Consider the following 24,312-nt stretch of genomic DNA (forward strand, 5'->3'; position numbering starts at 1 on the left):
AGAAAGAAAGAAAGAAGGAAAGAGAGAGAAAAGTAAGAAAAGGTAAAGAGAAGATATATAAAAAAAAAAAAAAAAAAAAAAATCAGGTTTTTAGAAATTATAAAACTGAAGAGTCAAAAATCTAGGTTTGGGTATTTATTTTTATTTTTTGAACTTTAAAATTCTAGGTTTAGGTTTTTATTTTTATTTTTATTTTTTCTTCTTTTTCCCAAAATAAATACAATCCTCCTATTCTTCATTTATTTTTATTTATTTATTATTGTTTACATCGATTTTGGTAGTGAGTTCCATCAAATCGTGTCAAAAAAAAAAAAAAAAACAACAACAACAACATTAACGTTTTATGTCTGACAAATCGATCTCTCTCCAAAGCCTATCTTCAGTGATCGATAAATGTGTACCAAAATTTTAACATAATATTAAGATAACACTTTTATTTGAATTGATAGTCTTAAAAATGAAAAGATTTTATAGTTCTTGCCATCGTAAATTTCAAGTAAATTTTGTTCTTTATAATCCTTAAATATTAGAAAAGCAAATCAATTTACAAATCTAATTTTACACCACCTTAATGTTTTTATTTATTTATTTATTTTATGAATTTCAACAACTTTTTTCACAATGACAATTGAGTGTTGGACTTGTACTTTTGGGGACACCGAATTATTGGATTTGAAATTAAAAGAAATTTAGCTAAGTTACAATTAATTTTGTGAAAACAGTTTAAGAAAAATAACTTAATTTTAAAGAATAGTGAATTTTTTGAAATTAATCTGTTCTTGGAGAACTAAACCGAACAAGTCTGAAGTTATAAATGGATTGGACCAATGTCCAATCTGTCTATCTGAAGATAAGGAACAAAACCCATTGAAACCCAAGTTACACATTATTGGAATTGGTTTGGACTTAAGATGTTGTTGGGTTCAATTTGAAATGGCCCAAGCTTGAATAACAAAAGTAGTGGATTTGGGTTCCATTGACCACCTAAATGCCGACTTTATCCATTGCATCTTTTTTCATATGAAAACCAAGGCGGTGTTTTGGGGAGTTTCTAAACCTAAACATTAAGGTGGTGTTGGGTGTTTGGGTCAGTGTGATGCTATTTTGATCATTTATTTATTTGTTATTTTTATGGCAGCTCATTTTAACATTTAATTTTAAAAAATAAAAAATATGACAATGAAGTGCTTTCAGTGGCAAGATTGTGAATACTACTAAAAAAAAAAAAAAAAAAAAAAAAAATTGGTTTAATTCAGAAATAGAATGTTTAAATTTCAAACAGTTGCAAATAAAAAATTTAATTTATAATTAGTTTTTAAAATTCAATTCACAAAATTTTGAGTATTTAAATTTTAATTCTATCAAGCAATAAGCTTTCCGGGTTTGTACAAGAAAAATGTAGTTAAATAAATTGCTACACGTGATCTCAATTTCTTGATAGTTTTGAATCAAAATTCTAGGTTTGGGTTTTTATTTTTATTTTTTCTTCTTTTTCCCAAAATAAATACAATCCTCCTATTCTTCCTTTATTTTTATTTATTTAAATTTTTTGGTGTACCCAGTGAGTGGCTTATTGCTTCGATTGATTTTGGTAGCGAGTTCCCTCAAATTTGTCAATACAACAAAATAAAAATAAATAAAAAAGAATTGAACAAGAACATCGATTCCCCTTTAAAGCATAAGAATAGATTGAACGTTTTAAATTAAGGTTTTATGTCTAACAAATCGACCTCTCTCCATGCCCTATCTTCGGTGATCAATAAATGTGTGCCAAAATTTTAAAGACATGTCAATGCATGACAATTGAATTGCAAAAAGGAAATAAAAAAAAAAAATGAAAAAGAAAAGAAGAAGAAGAGGACTAAAGATCTTTTAAATTGAATTGATTTATAATTTTGTACCTTAACTTGCTATTTGAAAGTCTACTGACTAATGCCGGCAACAACTGATGCAACACAGTGTGATCGTTTATTATACCATCATGCATTGAAAAATAAATGTAGTAATGTATGGATTTCTATTCCCCATACAAACGTAATATTATGATAACAATTTCATTTAAATTAATAGTCTTAAAAATGAAAAGATTTTATAATTCTTGCCATTGTAAATTCCAAGTAAATCTTGTTCTTTATAATCCTTAAATATTTGAAAAGCAAATCAATTTACAAATCTAATTTAAGAGTGCAATTTGACTACCATGTATCCTTTTATAAAAATTCAAGAGTTGCTGCACGCCTACTTGGATGACGCCTACTTCGATGAAGCCTACTTCGAGGACAAGGAGCTGTTGAAGAGGATTAAGCCTTAAGATGTGGTTACTTATAACGTTGACTAACAACTGGTAACCCAAACTCTTTCCTTTTTCTATTTGAAGAAGTCTGAGGGGCCCAGAGTTTCAGCACCACTCTAGTCACTCCCACTAAGAATTTTTTGCAGATCTATAGACCAGCGCGTTCCTCTTCGCAAGGAGATGAACGTGGTAACCCAGTTACAATAAGAGGAGATACAGTGTGAAGCGGTTTATTTATTTATTTTTTTTATAAAACCCAATTTAACATTTAATTTTATTTTTTTTTTAAAAAAATGTGCCAACGAAGTGCTTTCAACTACTTAAAAATTAGGTTTAATTGAGAATGAGAACATTTAAATTTCAAACAGTTACAAATAAAAATTTCAATTTATAATTAGTATTTAAAATTCAGTTCATAAAATTTTGAATATTTAAATTTTAATTCTATCAAAAAATAAGCTTTCCGGGTTATACAAGAAAAATGTAGTTAAAAGAAATTGCTACATGCGATCTCAATTTATTGATTATTTTGAATCAAAATTCTAGGTTTGGGTTTTTTAAATATATATATATATATATATATATATATGTATATATATATATATATATATAGATTTTTCATCATTTAGTAATAGAATAGTGACTAAAAGTAGTCTATCAATCAGGATATAATTTGAGAATTAAAGGTGGAAACAATGTTACATAGACTTGTTACATTACCCATGATGCAACCTTCTATTTGCACATTGTTGATGATCTATGAAGCACGGACACAGATACGGGACACGGGTACGACACGACACGGATACGGCGACACGGCAAATTTCAAAAAAATAGGACACGGACAGGGCGAGGATACGCCTATAAAATTATATATATATATATATATATATATATATATATATATTCAAAATATAATTACTAGAATCTTGTACAGATAAATAAAACAACAATAAAGAACAGAATTAATTTCAATAATTTCATCTCTGTTATAAGAAAGATATGGACAAGACAAAACAGAAAATAAATGAAAAATAAAGTTGATCCAAATTCCAAACGAAGATGTGCAGAAGAGACATAGCTATAATGAACTAAATATGTATATGAATAAATATATATACTTTCAGTCTTTCACAAAGTTTTGTTCATGTAACTTAAATATATATGTATATATATATATTTTGTTCATGAAGAGAGATAATTGAAGAAGAGGAGAGACTGAGAGGAGTGAGAGAAAATAAATCTTGTCTCACAGAAGTGTCGGACCGTGTGTCCGAGCCTCGGACACGCGTGTCCAATAAAAAATAATATTTGGACACTTTACAGAAGTGTCGGACACGTGTCCGAGCCTCGGACACGGGTGTCGGTGTCCGAAAAGTATCCGACACGGGTACGGGACCCCTGAGAGGAGTGTCCGTGATTCATAGTTGATGATATTTGGAATATTATGTGAATTAATAAAAATGATTACTCACTCATGTTGGAATTAAGGATGACCATCTACGGATTTTTCTTCTTTCTTCTTTTTATTGGGTGTTAGTGAGAAGTTTGATGATGAATGTAAATAGTAGCAAACTCATCTCTCTCAATCACTTACGCTAACACCGTGGAATCGATGGTCTTCAAATGAAAAGATTTTATTGTTTTATTTTTATTTTTTTTGATAAGTAAAAAAGATTTTATTGTTCTTGCCATTATACATCTTCTTGTTCTTTATCCTTATATATTAACATTGCGAACCAATTTATCTACCACATGCTTTTACAAATCTAAATTTAAGGGTGCAATTTAGATTAAAAACGAGTACAACAACAAATCAAATAAGGGCCTTTGTTTCTCTCTGCTGTCTAACCTGGTTCTCTCTCTACCGCATCAACAAGAAGAAGAAACAGCTGTCTGACCTGGTTTCTTTGGTCTTAGCATGTGCAAGGGTATGGTTTTGAGGTAAGAGGATAGTAACTGCGATGCATATCTGAAGGAATTTTAGTTTGTGGAGCATGACCTGCTGGGGAAGACGACGTATGAATTACATATTGGCCGTGCAGTTGTGGGTACCAGACCACCAAATTATACCTAAAATCATTACATCCAAAGAGACATGCATCCACATATAAAATACATTCAACTTTTCAAAACAGTGAACTATGATGCATAACAGTACCATATACCTAAAATCTAAACAAACAAGTCTCCACATATAAAATTTCATTCTGAAATACAAATTCTCAAAACAGTTTACTATGCACAAAAATAACAAAGTCACTTTTTCAACTACCAAGTAGCTCTCACAAGAAGTTCTACCCTCCTTTTTGTAATCTCTCCTTTATCCAAGTAACATCATCCTGAATGGCTTTCAAATCCCTCTCCAGGGCTTTGAATCTCCCCAGTGTGACTGGGGCATCATCCTTCTCATAAGCAGATATCAGTGCCATACCGCAGGATATGTCATCTCCTGTTACTTCTTGATGCTCAGCAGCCTTCGCCTTCGCCTTCTCCTTCTCCTTCTCCTTCTCCTTCTCCTGAGCATGTCTAATAGCCACACCACAAGCCACAACATACTCAGGCTTCAACCTTATTTGAAGCTTGCTCTCAAACTGTGCCTGTACCACTTCTCTAAGTTTGGGAATGTTTGAACATCCCCCAACCAACACAATCTCATGCAGGCGGCCATACTTGTCCTTCGCAAACTTCCTCAAATAACACCTTATCATCTTAACCAGAGACACGAAAAGATACCCATTGAGCTCCTCAAACTTGGGGCGCGTGAAGGAGGTGCTGTAATCAACCCCGTCTAACAACTGTTTCACCTCCACCTCGACAAGATCATTTGATGACAGCGAAATTTTCGCCTTTTCGCAGGGGATGAGTAGTCGATTGATCACAGCCATGTTAGCATGGACACCACGGTGCCTCTTATTGAACTCATCCCGAATGTGAAGCGCCATATTCATGTCCATCCTTTCACCACAAATTTTATCATCTGTAGTAGTTTCTTCGTATTCCAATCTGTCTTGTCCCACACTGAACAAGGTCACATTTGACGCCGTCCCACCTACATCTACAATCAAAACGTTTTTGATGACAGGATTCCTAATCTCCTTCTCGTAACCATACGCAGAGACTACAGCGGTAACTTCAGTGTGGGTCCCAGCCAGCCTGAGATCTGCAAATGCAATTGCATTTTGAATACCATCCACCCTGGCATTCCGATTCTCTAACTTGTTGGGTAAGGCACAAGCCACATCCACTATGCAGACCCCAAGGGACTTCTCGGCCGTCTTCTTGATCTCTTCAATGATTAAAGAAGATACAGCTTCGGGAGACAAATGTTTTTCCACTCCTTTGATGGTCACATTTATCCAAGGCGCGTCGTCTTCATGTAAATCTTCAATCATGTGCACACCAATGGGAGCAGGCAACTTGGAATGGAGGGCACTCGCTGTGTAGCCAACGAATCTCAGGGGACCTACAAAAAGAGAAAAAAATATTAAGGTGCTATTTATATTAAGGTACTAAATCAAGATTAAGCATCTAACCAGTAATTGTATTTTCGCGATTCATAGGAAAAAGTTCCTTCGCAGCATCGCCAATTAATGGCCCGGAGTCCGTAAAAGAAACGTAACAAGGAAGTGAGGCTGCTATTGTTGCAACGTTTCCTTCAATAACAGCAAGGGAACAGGACGTGGTGCCGAAATGAATGCCCACAGTCGGTCCCTCTTTGTTTAATTTCATTGCTTTACTCTTGGCCCGTACCTGAAAACACAGCAGGAATCTTAAACGTGAGATGGAGACCCAAGGAAAAAACAAGAAGAAGAACAGAATCCGAGAATGGCAAAAAACGATATACCTGAAGCATCCCATCGTTTCCGTCGGAGGAGGGAGCCATTTCTGCAAAAACTCTCCCAGTCGGTCCCTCTTTGTTTAATTCCATTGCTTTTCTCTTGGCCCGTACCTGAAAACGGAGCAGGAATCTTAAACGTGAGATGGAGACCCGGGGAAAAAAAGAAGAAAGAGAGCAAACAGAATCAGAGAATGGCAGAAAACGATATACCTGACCCATCCCATCGTTTCCATCGTCTGAGGAAACCATTTCAAGCAAAACCCAATCAGCCAAATGCTACTGCAACAAAAGAAATTCAAGCAAAACCCATGAACGAAAATACTATGAGGTGCCACAAAAACTAATAAATTGAAAAACATAATCAGCCAAATTAGCCAATTCAATGAATGAATGAAAGATCTCAGCACGACAACACATAGTCACTTGTCAGCAAAACAATGAATCTTCTATACTTGAACATTTGTATAAATGAATACATTCATTATTGTTGATTTCATAAAAAAAAACAGAGATTTATTACTGTAAGTGTTCCCTACAAAAATTATTGAATTCACACAAGAAATAAATGAATGAAAGCTTAACGTCATGGACATCCTTCAACAATATATCAACCTCTTCTTTCTCATGGAAATTAATTAACAAAACATGTATATAGTGTGCAGTGTATACTGCTTTTGATAATTAGTCCCAATTCCCAAAACTGTTTCCTCCGCAATAACTTAGCTCTAGAGAGATTTGTCATTTGTCTTATCTCAATTTTCAATACAACTCATAACTCACGTCACATTCGCTCACAAACAACATGAAATGCCCTCACATGGCAAAAATCAAGCAAGATGCACTTAGAGCATGTTCATCTCAATTAGGGACACTTTGGACAAATTCTGAAAATGATTGAAACTTGAAGAAACAAAATCAAATCACATTTCACATTTCAGCTATCAAATCCCAATTTCCAATTTTGAAAACTATATAACACCTCTAAACATTTCAGCCATTAGAATTTTCAGAAGTTAAGCATCACAAATGATCCGCATACATGACCATATATGCATTGAAGATCAATCATGTCAAAAAGTTCCAAAAGAAACCATATACATGCATAGAACACGTATAGATATCAAAGATTGTGTCTCCTCTAATTTCAGAATTTATTTGCATGCTTAATGACATTCAAGTTCCTTTCCAAAATTATCCAACTCATCCAATTGAAAAACAACTTATCCAAATTGAACATCACGACTCATGTGTTGAACAAACTCGAAACATCATTTTTGCAATTTCAGAATTTCAAAGTCTTAACACTTGGATATGAACTTGTGTGAACATACTTTCCATTAGAATAATCAAGAGTGCAACTTTAGAATATTTTTCAATGTCAAACTCTCAAGCATAAATATCAACTACAATGCCCAAACAATTCCCAAAGATTTTTAACACTCAACATCAAAGGATCATCATGGTCCTCCCTCAAAAATTTATTTCTCGACTCAATCAAACGGCAACACTCTCAAAACCACTTTTAGAAGATAAAGTCTCATTAGAAATTTGAACTAAACGGTTTAAATCGACAACAAGAATCAAATTCCAAAATTCAGAATTTTAGAATCCAAAGTTCAAGTCATACACGTATATATATATATATAAACTTCTCCAATGCCTCAGCCCATCACAATTTCAGAACACAAATCATATGTCATCACACATTGATATATATCAAAACTACCCAAACTTCGCAGCCCATCACAGTCGCAACGTCTCCACAATTTCAGAACACACATCATCTATATATATGATCACAGACATCACAGCCACAGCCTAAAACAAAAATTCCCAAACTTCAAACCACATATATGCATATCCCGAATATATACCAACATCAAAACTGAAACAATCAAACCATATACATCACAGATTCTCAGAAATTAAAAACACATATATATCATCTCAGATTCACAGCCCCGTCAATTTTTCTCAAAATACCAAATCACAATGTATATCATGAATATAGATCATCATAAAATTCAAACTCCTAATCTCAGTAATCTGAAAAATCAAAACCCTTATTCTCAGACTTTTTACACATGGATACTCACAAGTACACACATATATTTAGATAAAAAGAGAGAAGAGGAGGGGATAAGGATGCTTACCCGAGTGAGAATATCAGAGAAAGATGAGAGAGGGATTGTGACCAGCGACGGCTTGAGAAATGGCCGGAGAAAACGCAGCGACGGCCTGAAAATTGGCCCGCGATGGAGAAGATTGCCGGAGATACGGCCTGAGATGAGAACGACAGCGGGAGGATTGGCCGATGAGAATCCGAGATATAGGGAACTTCGGCCAGAGAATCGGCCGAAGAAAATGCAGCGACGGCCTGAGAAATGGCCGGAGAACACGCAGCGGCGGCTTGACCAGAGAGAGGGGGTGTTGGTGGCTTGTGGTTTCTGGTGAAGTGTGGTGGATGAGAGATGGGGAGATGGAATGGAGGTGGAGTGGTGGCTTCGGTGGAGGGATGAGGTGGTGTGGCGAGATGGAGGGTAAGAGAGATGAGGAGGAGGTTAGGGTTTGGCAGAGAGAGAGAGAGAGAGAGAGAGAGAAAAGATGGAGAGATGGAGGCACGAGAGAGAAGATATGTAACACTCGGGTAGGTTGTAGGGAAGAGCATGTATAAAGACTATTTGCTTCGCTTCTCTGCTGTTTTTCTTTTGTATGTTTGGGAGGGAAGAAAGAAAGAAAGGAAGAGAGAGAAAAGTAAGAAAAGGTAAAGAGAAGATATATAAAAAAAAAAAAAAATCAGGGTGTTAGAAATTTTAAAACTGAAGAATCAAAAATCTAGGTTTGGATTTTTATTTATATTTTTTGAACTTTAAAATTCTAGGTTTGGGTTTTTATTTTTATTTTTTCTTCTCTTTCCCAGAATAAATACAATCCTCCTATTCTTCCTTTATTTATTTTTTTGGTGAACCTAGTGGGTGGCTTATTGCTTCCATCGATTTTGGTAGCGAGTTCCATCAAATAGTGTCAATACAACAAAATAAAAATAAAAATATAACAAGAACATCGATTCCCCTTTAAAAGCGTAAGAATAGATTAAACGTTTACCATTAACGTTTTATGTCTAACAAATCGACCTCTCTCAATGAATCTTCTATACTTGAACATTTGTATAAATGAATACATTCATTATGGTTGATTTCATAAAAAAAAGCAGAGATTTATTACTGTGAGTGTTCCCTACAAAAATTATTGAATTCACACAAGAAATAAATGAATGAAAGCTTAAAGTCATGGACATCCTTCAACAATATATCAACCTTTTCTTTCTCATGGAAATTAATTAACAAAACATGTATATAGTGTGCAGTGTATACTGCTTTTGATAATTAGTCCCAATTCCCAAAACTGTTTCCTCCGCAATAACTTAGCTCTAGAGAGATTTGTCATTTGTCTTATCTCAATTTTCAATACAACTCATAACTCACATCACATTCGCTCACAAACAACACGAAATGCCCTCACATGGCAAAAATCAAGCAAGATGCACTTAGAGCATGTTCATCTCAATTAGGGACACTTTGGACAAATTCTGAAAATGATTGAAACTTGAAGAAACAAAATCAAATCACATTTCACATTTCAGCTATCAAATCCCAATTTCCAATTTTGAAAACTATATAACACCTCTAAACATTTCAGCCCTTGGGATTTTCAGAAATTAAGCATCACAAATGATCCGCATACATTAGCATATATGCATTGAAGATCAATCATGTCAAAAAGTTCCAAGAGAAACCATATACATGCATAGAACACGTATAGATATCAAAGATTGTGTCTCCACTAATTTCAGAATTTATTTGCACGCTTAATGACATTCAAGTTCCTTTCCAAAATTATCCAACTCATCCCAATTATCCAATTGAAATACAACAGAATTTCAAATACAACTTATCCAAATTGAACATCACAACTCAGCTATTGAACAATTTCAAAACATCAATTATGAAATTTCAGAATTTCAAAGTCTTAACACATGGATATGAACTTGTGTGAACATGCTTTCCATTAGAATAATCAAGAGTGCAACTTCAGAATATTTTTCAATGTCAAACTCTCAAGCATAAATATCAACTACAATGCCCAAACAATTCCCAAAGATTTTTAACACTCAACATCAAACGATCGTCATGGTCTTCCCTCAAAAATTTATTTCTCGACTCAATCAAACGGCAACACTCTCAAAACCATTTTTAGAAGATAAAGTCTCATTAGAAATTTGAACTAAACAGTTTAAATCGATAACAAGAATCAAATTCCAAAATTCAGAATTTTAGAATCCAAAGTTCAAGTCACACACGTGTATATATATATATAAACTTCTCCAATGCCTCAGCCCATCACAATTTCAGATCACAAATCATATACGTCATCGATATATATCTAAACTACCCAAACTTCACAGCCCATCACAGTCACAACTTCTCCACTATTTCAGAACACACATCATCTATATATATGATCACAGACATCGCAGCCACAGCCTAAAACAAAAATTCCCAAACTTCAAACCACATATATGCATATCCGGAATATATACCAACATCAAAACTGAAACAATCAAACCATGTATATCACAGATTCTCAGAAATTAAAAACACAAATATATCATCTCAGATTCACAGCCCCGTCAATTTTTCTCAAAATACCAAATCACAATGTATATCATGAATCTAGATCATCATAAAATTCAAACTACTAATCTCAGTAATTAGAAAAATCAAAACCCTTATTCTCAGACTTTTTACACAAGGATACTCACAAGTACACACATATATTTAGATAAAAAGAGGAAGAGGAAGGGATAAGGATGCTTACCCGAGTGAGAATATCAGAGAAAGATGGAGAGAGGGATTGTGACCAGCGACGGCTTGAGAAATAGCCGGAGAAAACGCAGCGACGGCCTGAAAATTGGCCCGCGATGGAGAAGATTGCCGGAGATACGGCCTGAGATGAGAACGACGGCCGGAGGAATGGCCAATGAGAATCCGAGAGATAGAGAACTTAGGCCAGAGAATCGCCGAAGAAAATGCAGCGACGGCCTGAGAAATGGCCGGAGAAGACGCAGCGGCGGCTTGACCAGAGAGAAGGGGTGTTGGTGGCTTGTGGTTTCGGGTGAAGTGTGGTGGATGAGAGATGGGGAGATGGAATGGAGGTAGAGTGGTGGCTTCGGTGGAGGGATGAGGTGGTGTGGAGAGATGGAGGATTAGAGAGATGATGAGGAGGTTAGGGTTTGGCGGAGAGAGAGAGAAGATGGATAGACGGAGGCACGAGAGAGAAGATATGCAACGCGTAGGGAAGAGCGAGCATGTATAAAGACTATTTGCTTCGCTTCCCTGCTGTTTTTCTTTTGTATGTTTGGGAGAGAGGGAAGAAGAAAGAAAGAAAGAAGGAAAGAGAGAGAAAAGTAAGAAAAGGTAAAGAGAAGATATATAAAAAAAAAAAAAAAAAAAAAATCAGGTTTTTAGAAATTATAAAACTGAAGAGTCAAAAATCTAGGTTTGGGTATTTATTTTTATTTTTTGAACTTTAAAATTCTAGGTTTAGGTTTTTATTTTTATTTTTATTTTTTCTTCTTTTTCCCAAAATAAATACAATCCTCCTATTCTTCATTTATTTTTATTTATTTATTATTGCTTACATCGATTTTGGTAGTGAGTTCCATCAAATCATGTCAAAAAAAAAAAAAAAAACAACAATAAATGTGTACCAAAATTTTAACATAATATTAAGATAACACTTTTATTTGAATTGATAGTCTTAAAAATGAAAAGATTTTATAGTTCTTGCCATCGTAAATTTCAAGTAAATTTTGTTCTTTATAATCCTTAAATATTAGAAAAGCAAATCAATTTACAAATCTAATTTTACACCACCTTAATGTTTTTATTTATTTATTTATTTTATGAATTTCAACAACTTTTTTCACAATGACAATTGAGTGTTGGACTTGTACTTTTGGGGACACCGAATTATTGGATTTGAAATTAAAAGAAATTTAGCTAAGTTACAATTAATTTTGTGAAAACAGTTTAAGAAAAATAACTTAATTTTAAAGAATAGTGAATTTTTTGAAATTAATCTGTTCTTGGAGAACTAAACCGAACAAGTCTGAAGTTATAAATGCATTGGACCAATGTCCAATCTGTCTATCTGAAGATAAGGAACAAAACCCATTGAAACCCAAGTTACACATTATTGGAATTGGTTTGGACTTAAGATGTTGTTGGGTTCAATTTGAAATGGCCCAAGCTTGAATAACAAAAGTAGTGGATTTGGGTTCCATTGACCACCTAAATGCCGACTTTATCCATTGCATCTTTTTTCATATGAAAACCAAGGCGGTGTTTTGGGGAGTTTCTAAACCTAAACATTAAGGTGGTGTTGGGTGTTTGGGTCAGTGTGATGCTATTTTGATCATTTATTTATTTGTTATTTTTATGGCAGCTCATTTTAACATTTAATTTTAAAAAATAAAAAATATGACAATGAAGTGCTTTCAGTGGCAAGATTGTGAATACTACTAAAAAAAAAAAAAAAAAAAAAATGGTTTAATTCAGAAATAGAATGTTTAAATTTCAAACAGTTGCAAATAAAAAATTTAATTTATAATTAGTTTTTAAAATTCAATTCACAAAATTTTGAGTATTTAAATTTTAATTCTATCAAGCAATAAGCTTTCCGGGTTTGTACAAGAAAAATGTAGTTAAATAAATTGCTACACGTGATCTCAATTTCTTGATAGTTTTGAATCAAAATTCTAGGTTTGGGTTTTTATTTTTATTTTTTCTTCTTTTTCCCAAAATAAATACAATCCTCCTATTCTTCCTTTATTTTTATTTATTTAAATTTTTTGGTGTACCCAGTGAGTGGCTTATTGCTTCGATTGATTTTGGTAGCGAGTTCCCTCAAATTTGTCAATACAACAAAATAAAAATAAATAAAAAAGAATTGAACAAGAACATCGATTCCCCTTTAAAGCATAAGAATAGATTGAACGTTTTAAATTAAGGTTTTATGTCTAACAAATCGACCTCTCTCCATGCCCTATCTTCGGTGATCAATAAATGTGTGCCAAAATTTTAAAGACATGTCAATGCATGACAATTGAATTGCAAAAAGGAAATAAAAAAAAAAAATGAAAAAGAAAAGAAGAAGAAGAGGACTAAAGATCTTTTAAATTGAATTGATTTATAATTTTGTACCTTAACTTGCTATTTGAAAGTCTACTGACTAATGCCGGCAACAACTGATGCAACACAGTGTGATCGTTTATTATACCATCATGCATTGAAAAATAAATGTAGTAATGTATGGATTTCTATTCCCCATACAAACGTAATATTATGATAACAATTTCATTTAAATTAATAGTCTTAAAAATGAAAAGATTTTATAATTCTTGCCATTGTAAATTCCAAGTAAATCTTGTTCTTTATAATCCTTAAATATTTGAAAAGCAAATCAATTTACAAATCTAATTTAAGAGTGCAATTTGACTACCATGTATCCTTTTATAAAAATTCAAGAGTTGCTGCACGCCTACTTGGATGACGCCTACTTCGATGAAGCCTACTTCGAGGACAAGGAGCTGTTGAAGAGGATTAAGCCTTAAGATGTGGTTACTTATAACGTTGACTAACAACTGGTAACCCAAACTCTTTCCTTTTTCTATTTGAAGAAGTCTGAGGGGCCCAGAGTTTCAGCACCACTCTAGTCACTCCCACTAAGAATTTTTTGCATATCTATAGACCAGCGCGTTCCTCTTCGCAAGGAGATGAACGTGGTAACCCAGTTACAATAAGAGGAGATACAGTGTGAAGCGGTTTATTTATTTTTTTTTTTTATAAAACCCAATTTAACATTTAATTTTATTTTTTTTTTAAAAAAATGTGCCAACGAAGTGCTTTCAACTACTTAAAAATTAGGTTTAATTGAGAATGAGAACATTTAAATTTCAAACAGTTACAAATAAAAATTTCAATTTATAATTAGTATTTAAAATTCAGTTCATAAAATTTTGAATATTTAAATTTTAATTCTATCAAAAAATAAGCTTTCCGGGTTATACAAGAAAAATGTAGTTAAAAGAAATTGCTACATCCGATCTCAATTTATTGATTATTTTGAATCAAAATTCTAGGTTTGGGTTTTTTAAATATATATATATATATATATATATATGTATATATATATATATATATATAGATTTTTCATCATTTAGTAATAGAATAGTGACTAAAAGTAGTCTATCAATCAGGATATAATTTGAGAATTAAAGGTGGAAACAATGTTACACAGACTTGTTACATTACCCATGATGCAACCTTATATTTGCACATTGTTGATGATCTATGAAGCACGGACACAGATACGGGACACGGGTACGACCCGACACGGATACGGCGACACGGCAAATTTCAAAAAAATAGGACACGGACAGGGCGAGGATACGCCTATAAAATTATATATATATATATATATATATATATATATATATATATATATATATATATTCAAAATATAATTACTAGAATCTTGTACAGATAAATAAAACAACAATAAAGAACAGAATTAATTTCAATAATTTCATCTCTGTTATAAGAAAGATATGGACAAGACAAAACAGAAAATAAATGAAAAATAAAGTTGATCCAAATTCCAAACGAAGATGTGCAGAAGAGACATAGCTATAATGAACTAAATATGTATATGAATAAATATATATACTTTCAGTCTTTCACAAAGTTTTGTTCATGTAACTTATATATATATATATATATATATATATATATATATATATTTTGTTCATGAAGAGAGATAATTGAAGAAGAGGAGAGACTGAGAGGAGTGAGAGAAAATAAATCTTGTCTCACAGAAGTGTCGGACCGTGTGTCCGAGCCTCGGACACGCGTGTCCAATAAAAAATAATATTTGGACACTTTACAGAAGTGTCGGACACGTGTCTGAGCTTCGGACACGGGTGTCGGTGTCCGAAAAGTATCCGACACGGGTACGGGACCCCTGAGAGGAGTGTCCGTGATTCATAGTTGATGATATTTGGAATATTATGTGAATTAATAAAAATGATTACTCACTCATGTTGGAATTAAGGATGACCATCTACGGATTTTTCTTCTTTCTTCTTTTTATTGGGTGTTAGTGAGAAGTTTGATAATGAATGTAAATAGTAGCAAACTCATCTCTCTCAATCACTTACGATAACACCGTGGAATTGATGGTCTTCAAATGAAAAGATTTTATTGTTTTATTTTTATTTTTATTTTTTTTTATAAGTAAAAAAGATTTTATTGTTCTTGCCATTGTACATCTTCTTGTTCTTTATCCTTATATATTAACATTGCGAACCAATTTATCTACCACATGCTTTTACAAATCTAAATTTAAGGGTGCAATTTAGATTAAAAACGAGTACAACAACAAATCAAATAAGGGCCTTTGTTTCTCTCTGCTGTCTAACCTGGTTCTCTCTCTACCGCATCAACAAGAAGAAGAAACAGCTGTCTGACCTGGTTTCTTTGGTCTTAGCATGTGCAAGGGTATGGTTTTGAGGTAAGAGGATAGTAACTGCGATGCATATCTGAAGGAATTTTAGTTTGTGGAGCATGACCTGCCGGGGAAGACGACGTATGAATTACATATTGGCCGTGCAGTTGTGGGTACCAGACCACCAAATTATACCTAAAATCATTACATCCACAGAGACATGCATCCACATATAAAATACATTCAACTTTTCAAAACAGTGAACTATGATGCATAACAGTACCATATACCTAAAATCTAAACAAACAAGTCTCCACATATAAAATTTCATTCTGAAATACAAATTCTCAAAACAGTTTACTATGCACAAAAATAACAAAGTCACTTTTTCAACTACCAAGTAGCTCTCACAAGAAGTTCTACCCTCCTTTTTGTAATCTCTCCTTTATCCAAGTAACATCATCCTGAATGGCTTTCAAATCCCTCTCCAGGGCTTTGAATCTCCCCAGTGTGACTGGGGCATCATCCTTCTCATAAGCAGATATCAGTGCCATACCGCAGGATATGTCATCTCCTGTTACTTCTTGATGCTCAGCAGCCTTCGCCTTCTCCTTCTCCTTCTCCTTCTCCTGGGCATGTCTAATAGCCACACCACAAGCCACAACATACTCAGGCTTCAACCTTATTTGAAGCTTGCTCTCAAACTGTGCCTGTACCACTTCTCTAAGTTTGGGAATGTTTGAACATCCCCCAACCAACACAATCTCATGCAGGCGGCCATACTTGTCCTTCGCAAACTTCCTCAAATAACACCTTATCATCTTAACCAGAGACACGAAAAGATACCCATTGAGCTCCTCAAACTTGGGGCGCGTGAAGGAGGTGCTGTAATCAACCCCGTCTAACAACTGTTTCACCTCCACCTCGACAAGATCATTTGATGACAGCGAAATTTTCGCCTTTTCGCAGGGGATGAGTAGTCGATTGATCACAGCCATGTTAGCATGGACACCACGGTGCCTCTTATTGAACTCATCCCGAATGTGAAGCGCCATATTCATGTCCATCCTTTCACCACAAATTTTATCATCTGTAGTAGTTTCTTCGTATTCCAATCTGTCTTGTCCCACACTGAACAAGGTCACATTTGACGCCGTCCCACCTACATCTACAATCAAAACGTTTTTGATGACAGGATTCCTAATCTCCTTCTCGTAACCATACGCAGAGACTACAGCGGTAACTTCAGTGTGGGTCCCAGCCAGCCTGAGATCTGCAAATGCAATTGCATTTTGAATACCATCCACCCTGGCATTCCGATTCTCTAACTTGTTGGGTAAGGCACAAGCCACATCCACTATGCAGACCCCAAGGGACTTCTCGGCCGTCTTCTTGATCTCTTCAATGATTAAAGAAGATACAGCTTCGGGAGACAAATGTTTTTCCACTCCTTTGATGGTCACATTTATCCAAGGCGCGTCGTCTTCATGTAAATCTTCAATCATGTGCACACCAATGGGAGCAGGCAACTTGGAATGGAGGGCACTCGCTGTGTAGCCAACGAATCTCAGGGGACCTACAAAAAGAGAAAAAAATATTAAGGTGCTATTTATATTAAGGTACTAAATCAAGATTAAGCATCTAACCAGTAATTGTATTTTCGCGATTCATAGGAAAAAGTTCCTTCGCAGCATCGCCAATTAATGGCCCGGAGTCCGTAAAAGAAACGTAACAAGGAAGTGAGGCTGCTATTGTTGCAACGTTTCCTTCAATAACAGCAAGGGAACAGGACGTGGTGCCGAAATGAATGCCCACAGTCGGTCCCTCTTTGTTTAATTTCATTGCTTTACTCTTGGCCCGTACCTGAAAACACAGCAGGAATCTTAAACGTGAGATGGAGACCCAAGGAAAAAACAAGAAGAAGAACAGAATCCGAGAATGGCAGAAAACGATATACCTGAAGCATCCCATCGTTTCCGTCGGAGGAGGGAGCCATTTCTGCAAAAACTCTCCCAGTCGGTCCCTCTTTGTTTAATTCCATTGCTTTTCTCTTGGCCCGTACCTGAAAACGGAGCAGGAATCTTAAACGTGAGATGGAGACCCGGGGAAAAAAAGAAGAAAGAGAGCAAACAGAATCAGAGAATGGCAGAAAACGATATACCTGACCCATCCCATCGTTTCCATCGTCTGAGGAAACCATTTCAAGCAAAACCCAATCAGCCAAATGCTACTGCAACAAAAGAAATTCAAGCAAAACCCATGAACGAAAATACTATGAGGTGCCACAAAAGCTAATAAATTGAAAAACATAATCAGCCAAATTAGCCAATTCAATGAATGAATGAAAGATCTCAGCACGACAACACATAGTCACTTGTCAGCAAAACAATGAATCTTCTATACTTGAACATTTGTATAAATGAATACATTCATTATTGTTGATTTCATAAAAAAAAACAGAGATTTATTACTGTAAGTGTTCCCTACAAAAATTATTGAATTCACACAAGAAATAAATGAATGAAAGCTTAACGTCATGGACATCCTTCAACAATATATCAACCTCTTCTTTCTCATGGAAATTAATTAACAAAACATGTATATAGTGTGCAGTGTATACTGCTTTTGATAATTAGTCCCAATTCCCAAAACTGTTTCCTCCGCAATAACTTAGCTCTAGAGAGATTTGTCATTTGTCTTATCTCAATTTTCAATACAACTCATAACTCACGTCACATTCGCTCACAAACAACATGAAATGCCCTCACATGGCAAAAATCAAGCAAGATGCACTTAGAGCATGTTCATCTCAATTAGGGACACTTTGGACAAATTCTGAAAATGATTGAAACTTGAAGAAACAAAATCAAATCACATTTCACATTTCAGCTATCAAATCCCAATTTCCAATTTTGAAAACTATATAACACCTCTAAACATTTCAGCCATTAGAATTTTCAGAAGTTAAGCATCACAAATGATCCGCATACATGACCATATATGCATTGAAGACCAATCATGTCAAAAAGTTCCAAAAGAAACCATATACATGCATAGAACACGTATAGATATCAAAGATTGTGTCTCCTCTAATTTCAGAATTTATTTGCATGCTTAATGACATTCAAGTTCCTTTCCAAAATTATCCAACTCATCCAATTGAAAAACAACTTATCCAAATTGAACATCACGACTCATGTGTTGAACAAACTCGAAACATCATTTTTGCAATTTCAGAATTTCAAAGTCTTAACACTTGGATATGAACTTGTGTGAACATACTTTCCATTAGAATAATCAAGAGTGCAACTTTAGAATATTTTTCAATGTCAAACTCTCAAGCATAAATATCAACTACAATGCCCAAACAATTCCCAAAGATTTTTAACACTCAACATCAAAGGATCATCATGGTCCTCCCTCAAAAATTTATTTCTCGACTCAATCAAACGGCAACACTCTCAAAACCACTTTTAGAAGATAAAGTCTCATTAGAAATTTGAACTAAACGGTTTAAATCGACAACAAGAATCAAATTCCAAAATTCAGAATTTTAGAATCCAAAGTTCAAGTCATACACGTATATATATATATATAAACTTCTCCAATGCCTCAGCCCATCACAATTTCAGAACACAAATCATATGTCATCACACATTGATATATATCAAAACTACCCAAACTTCGCAGCCCATCACAGTCGCAACTTCTCCACAATTTCAGAACACACATCATCTATATATATGATCACAGACATCACAGCCACAGCCTAAAACAAAAATTCCCAAACTTCAAACCACATATATGCATATCCCGAATATATACCAACATCAAAACTGAAACAATCAAACCATATACATCACAGATTCTCAGAAATTAAAAACACATATATATCATCTCAGATTCACAGCCCCGTCAATTTTTCTCAAAATACCAAATCACAATGTATATCATGAATATAGATCATCATAAAATTCAAACTCCTAATCTCAGTAATCTGAAAAATCAAAACCCTTATTCTCAGACTTTTTACACATGGATACTCACAAGTACACACATATATTTAGATAAAAAGAGAGAAGAGGAGGGGATAAGGATGCTTACCCGAGTGAGAATATCAGAGAAAGATGAGAGAGGGATTGTGACCAGCGACGGCTTGAGAAATGGCCGGAGAAAACGCAGCGACGGCCTGAAAATTGGCCCGCGATGGAGAAGATTGCCGGAGATACGGCCTGAGATGAGAACGACAGCGGGAGGATTGGCCGATGAGAATCCGAGATATAGGGAACTTCGGCCAGAGAATCGGCCGAAGAAAATGCAGCGACGGCCTGAGAAATGGCCGGAGAACACGCAGCGGCGGCTTGACCAGAGAGAGGGGGTGTTGGTGGCTTGTGGTTTCTGGTGAAGTGTGGTGGATGAGAGATGGGGAGATGGAATGGAGGTGGAGTGGTGGCTTCGGTGGAGGGATGAGGTGGTGTGGCGAGATGGAGGGTAAGAGAGATGAGGAGGAGGTTAGGGTTTGGCAGAGAGAGAGAGAGAGAGAGAGAGAGAGAAAAGATGGAGAGATGGAGGCACGAGAGAGAAGATATGTAACACTCGGGTAGGTTGTAGGGAAGAGCATGTATAAAGACTATTTGCTTCGCTTCTCTGCTGTTTTTCTTTTGTATGTTTGGGAGGGAAGAAAGAAAGAAAGGAAGAGAGAGAAAAGTAAGAAAAGGTAAAGAGAAGATATATAAAAAAAAAAAAAAAAATCAGGGTGTTAGAAATTTTAAAACTGAAGAATCAAAAATCTAGGTTTGGATTTTTATTTATATTTTTTGAACTTTAAAATTCTAGGTTTGGGTTTTTATTTTTATTTTTTCTTCTCTTTCCCAGAATAAATACAATCCTCCTATTCTTCCTTTATTTATTTTTTTGGTGAACCTAGTGGGTGGCTTATTGCTTCCATCGATTTTGGTAGCGAGTTCCATCAAATAGTGTCAATACAACAAAATAAAAATAAAAATATAACAAGAACATCGATTCCCCTTTAAAAGCGTAAGAATAGATTAAACGTTTACCATTAACGTTTTATGTCTAACAAATCGACCTCTCTCAATGAATCTTCTATACTTGAACATTTGTATAAATGAATACATTCATTATGGTTGATTTCATAAAAAAAAGCAGAGATTTATTACTGTGAGTGTTCCCTACAAAAATTATTGAATTCACACAAGAAATAAATGAATGAAAGCTTAAAGTCATGGACATCCTTCAACAATATATCAACCTTTTCTTTCTCATGGAAATTAATTAACAAAACATGTATATAGTGTGCAGTGTATACTGCTTTTGATAATTAGTCCCAATTCCCAAAACTGTTTCCTCCGCAATAACTTAGCTCTAGAGAGATTTGTCATTTGTCTTATCTCAATTTTCAATACAACTCATAACTCACATCACATTCGCTCACAAACAACACGAAATGCCCTCACATGGCAAAAATCAAGCAAGATGCACTTAGAGCATGTTCATCTCAATTAGGGACACTTTGGACAAATTCTGAAAATGATTGAAACTCGAAGAAACAAAATCAAATCACATTTCACATTTCAGCTATCAAATCCCAATTTCCAATTTTGAAAACTATATAACACCTCTAAACATTTCAGCCCTTGGGATTTTCAGAAATTAAGCATCACAAATGATCCGCATACATTAGCATATATGCATTGAAGATCAATCATGTCAAAAAGTTCCAAGAGAAACCATATACATGCATAGAACACGTATAGATATCAAAGATTGTGTCTCCACTAATTTCAGAATTTATTTGCACGCTTAATGACATTCAAGTTCCTTTCCAAAATTATCCAACTCATCCCAATTATCCAATTGAAATACAACAGAATTTCAAATACAACTTATCCAAATTGAACATCACAACTCAGCTATTGAACAATTTCAAAACATCAATTATGAAATTTCAGAATTTCAAAGTCTTAACACATGGATATGAACTTGTGTGAACATGCTTTCCATTAGAATAATCAAGAGTGCAACTTCAGAATATTTTTCAATGTCAAACTCTCAAGCATAAATATCAACTACAATGCCCAAACAATTCCCAAAGATTTTTAACACTCAACATCAAACGATCGTCATGGTCTTCCCTCAAAAATTTATTTCTCGACTCAATCAAACGGCAACACTCTCAAAACCATTTTTAGAAGATAAAGTCTCATTAGAAATTTGAACTAAACAGTTTAAATCGATAACAAGAATCAAATTCCAAAATTCAGAATTTTAGAATCCAAAGTTCAAGTCACACACGTGTATATATATATATAAACTTCTCCAATGCCTCAGCCCATCACAATTTCAGATCACAAATCATATACGTCATCGATATATATCTAAACTACCCAAACTTCACAGCCCATCACAGTCACAACTTCTCCACTATTTCAGAACACACATCATCTATATATATGATCACAGACATCGCAGCCACAGCCTAAAACAAAAATTCCCAAACTTCAAACCACATATATGCATATCCGGAATATATACCAACATCAAAACTGAAACAATCAAACCATGTATATCACAGATTCTCAGAAATTAAAAACACAAATATATCATCTCAGATTCACAGCCCCGTCAATTTTTCTCAAAATACCAAATCACAATGTATATCATGAATCTAGATCATCATAAAATTCAAACTACTAATCTCAGTAATTAGAAAAATCAAAACCCTTATTCTCAGACTTTTTACACAAGGATACTCACAAGTACACACATATATTTAGATAAAAAGAGGAAGAGGAAGGGATAAGGATGCTTACCCGAGTGAGAATATCAGAGAAAGATGGAGAGAGGGATTGTGACCAGCGACGGCTTGAGAAATAGCCGGAGAAAACGCAGCGACGGCCTGAAAATTGGCCCGCGATGGAGAAGATTGCCGGAGATACGGCCTGAGATGAGAACGACGGCCGGAGGAATGGCCAATGAGAATCCGAGAGATAGAGAACTTAGGCCAGAGAATCGCCGAAGAAAATGCAGCGACGGCCTGAGAAATGGCCGGAGAAGACGCAGCGGCGGCTTGACCAGAGAGAAGGGGTGTTGGTGGCTTGTGGTTTCGGGTGAAGTGTGGTGGATGAGAGATGGGGAGATGGAATGGAGGTAGAGTGGTGGCTTCGGTGGAGGGATGAGGTGGTGTGGAGAGATGGAGGATTAGAGAGATGATGAGGAGGTTAGGGTTTGGCGGAGAGAGAGAGAAGATGGATAGACGGAGGCACGAGAGAGAAGATATGCAACGCGTAGGGAAGAGCGAGCATGTATAAAGACTATTTGCTTCGCTTCCCTGCTGTTTTTCTTTTGTATGTTTGGGAGAGAGGGAAGAAGAAAGAAAGAAAGAAGGAAAGAGAGAGAAAAGTAAGAAAAGGTAAAGAGAAGATATATAAAAAAAAAAAAAAAAAAAAAATCAGGTTTTTAGAAATTATAAAACTGAAGAGTCAAAAATCTAGGTTTGGGTATTTATTTTTATTTTTTGAACTTTAAAATTCTAGGTTTAGGTTTTTATTTTTATTTTTATTTTTTCTTCTTTTTCCCAAAATAAATACAATCCTCCTATTCTTCATTTATTTTTATTTATTTATTATTGCTTACATCGATTTTGGTAGTGAGTTCCATCAAATCATGTCAAAAAAAAAAAAAAAAACAACAATAAATGTGTACCAAAATTTTAACATAATATTAAGATAACACTTTTATTTGAATTGATAGTCTTAAAAATGAAAAGATTTTATAGTTCTTGCCATCGTAAATTTCAAGTAAATTTTGTTCTTTATAATCCTTAAATATTAGAAAAGCAAATCAATTTACAAATCTAATTTTACACCACCTTAATGTTTTTATTTATTTATTTATTTTATGAATTTCAACAACTTTTTTCACAATGACAATTGAGTGTTGGACTTGTACTTTTGGGGACACCGAATTATTGGATTTGAAATTAAAAGAAATTTAGCTAAGTTACAATTAATTTTGTGAAAACAGTTTAAGAAAAATAACTTAATTTTAAAGAATAGTGAATTTTTTGAAATTAATCTGTTCTTGGAGAACTAAACCGAACAAGTCTGAAGTTATAAATGCATTGGACCAATGTCCAATCTGTCTATCTGAAGATAAGGAACAAAACCCATTGAAACCCAAGTTACACATTATTGGAATTGGTTTGGACTTAAGATGTTGTTGGGTTCAATTTGAAATGGCCCAAGCTTGAATAACAAAAGTAGTGGATTTGGGTTCCATTGACCACCTAAATGCCGACTTTATCCATTGCATCTTTTTTCATATGAAAACCAAGGCGGTGTTTTGGGGAGTTTCTAAACCTAAACATTAAGGTGGTGTTGGGTGTTTGGGTCAGTGTGATGCTATTTTGATCATTTATTTATTTGTTATTTTTATGGCAGCTCATTTTAACATTTAATTTTAAAAAATAAAAAATATGACAATGAAGTGCTTTCAGTGGCAAGATTGTGAATACTACTAAAAAAAAAAAAAAATTGGTTTAATTCAGAAATAGAATGTTTAAATTTCAAACAGTTGCAAATAAAAAATT

General features: G+C 34.5%; 2 protein-coding genes across 4 annotated transcripts; both read right to left on the bottom strand.

The window, feature by feature from the left end:
- Positions 1-4,419: 4,419 nt before the first annotated feature.
- LOC132293541 (uncharacterized) lies at positions 4,420-11,590 on the bottom strand. 2 transcript variants are annotated; one of them, XM_059791069.1, is made up of 5 exons: positions 11,013-11,590; positions 6,345-6,413; positions 6,141-6,245; positions 5,830-6,046; positions 4,420-5,759 (listed from the first exon to the last, which is right to left on the bottom strand). In XM_059791069.1, exons 2-5 carry the CDS (start codon positions 6,381-6,383, stop codon positions 4,591-4,593), a joined length of 1,530 nt encoding a protein of 509 aa, XP_059647052.1. In that variant the 5' UTR covers positions 6,384-6,413; positions 11,013-11,590; the 3' UTR covers positions 4,420-4,590. The 2 variants fall into 2 exon arrangements, with proteins under 2 accessions (XP_059647052.1, XP_059647053.1); XM_059791070.1 differs by lacking the exon at positions 11,013-11,590 and adding an exon at positions 8,288-8,658.
- Positions 11,591-15,949: 4,359 nt separating this feature from the next.
- Positions 15,950-23,113, bottom strand: LOC132293542 (uncharacterized). 2 transcript variants are annotated; one of them, XM_059791072.1, is made up of 5 exons: positions 22,535-23,113; positions 17,863-17,931; positions 17,659-17,763; positions 17,348-17,564; positions 15,950-17,277 (listed from the first exon to the last, which is right to left on the bottom strand). In XM_059791072.1, exons 2-5 carry the CDS (start codon positions 17,899-17,901, stop codon positions 16,121-16,123), a joined length of 1,518 nt encoding a protein of 505 aa, XP_059647055.1. In that variant the 5' UTR covers positions 17,902-17,931; positions 22,535-23,113; the 3' UTR covers positions 15,950-16,120. The 2 variants fall into 2 exon arrangements, with proteins under 2 accessions (XP_059647055.1, XP_059647056.1); XM_059791073.1 differs by lacking the exon at positions 22,535-23,113 and adding an exon at positions 19,806-20,176.
- Positions 23,114-24,312: the final 1,199 nt, after the last annotated feature.

Source organism: Cornus florida, unplaced genomic scaffold, assembly GCF_030987335.1.
Source record: "Cornus florida cultivar Cherokee Brave unplaced genomic scaffold, ASM3098733v1 CherokeeBrave_3.0.0_Hap2_Chr02, whole genome shotgun sequence".
Classification (NCBI taxonomy): domain Eukaryota; kingdom Viridiplantae; phylum Streptophyta; class Magnoliopsida; order Cornales; family Cornaceae; genus Cornus; species Cornus florida.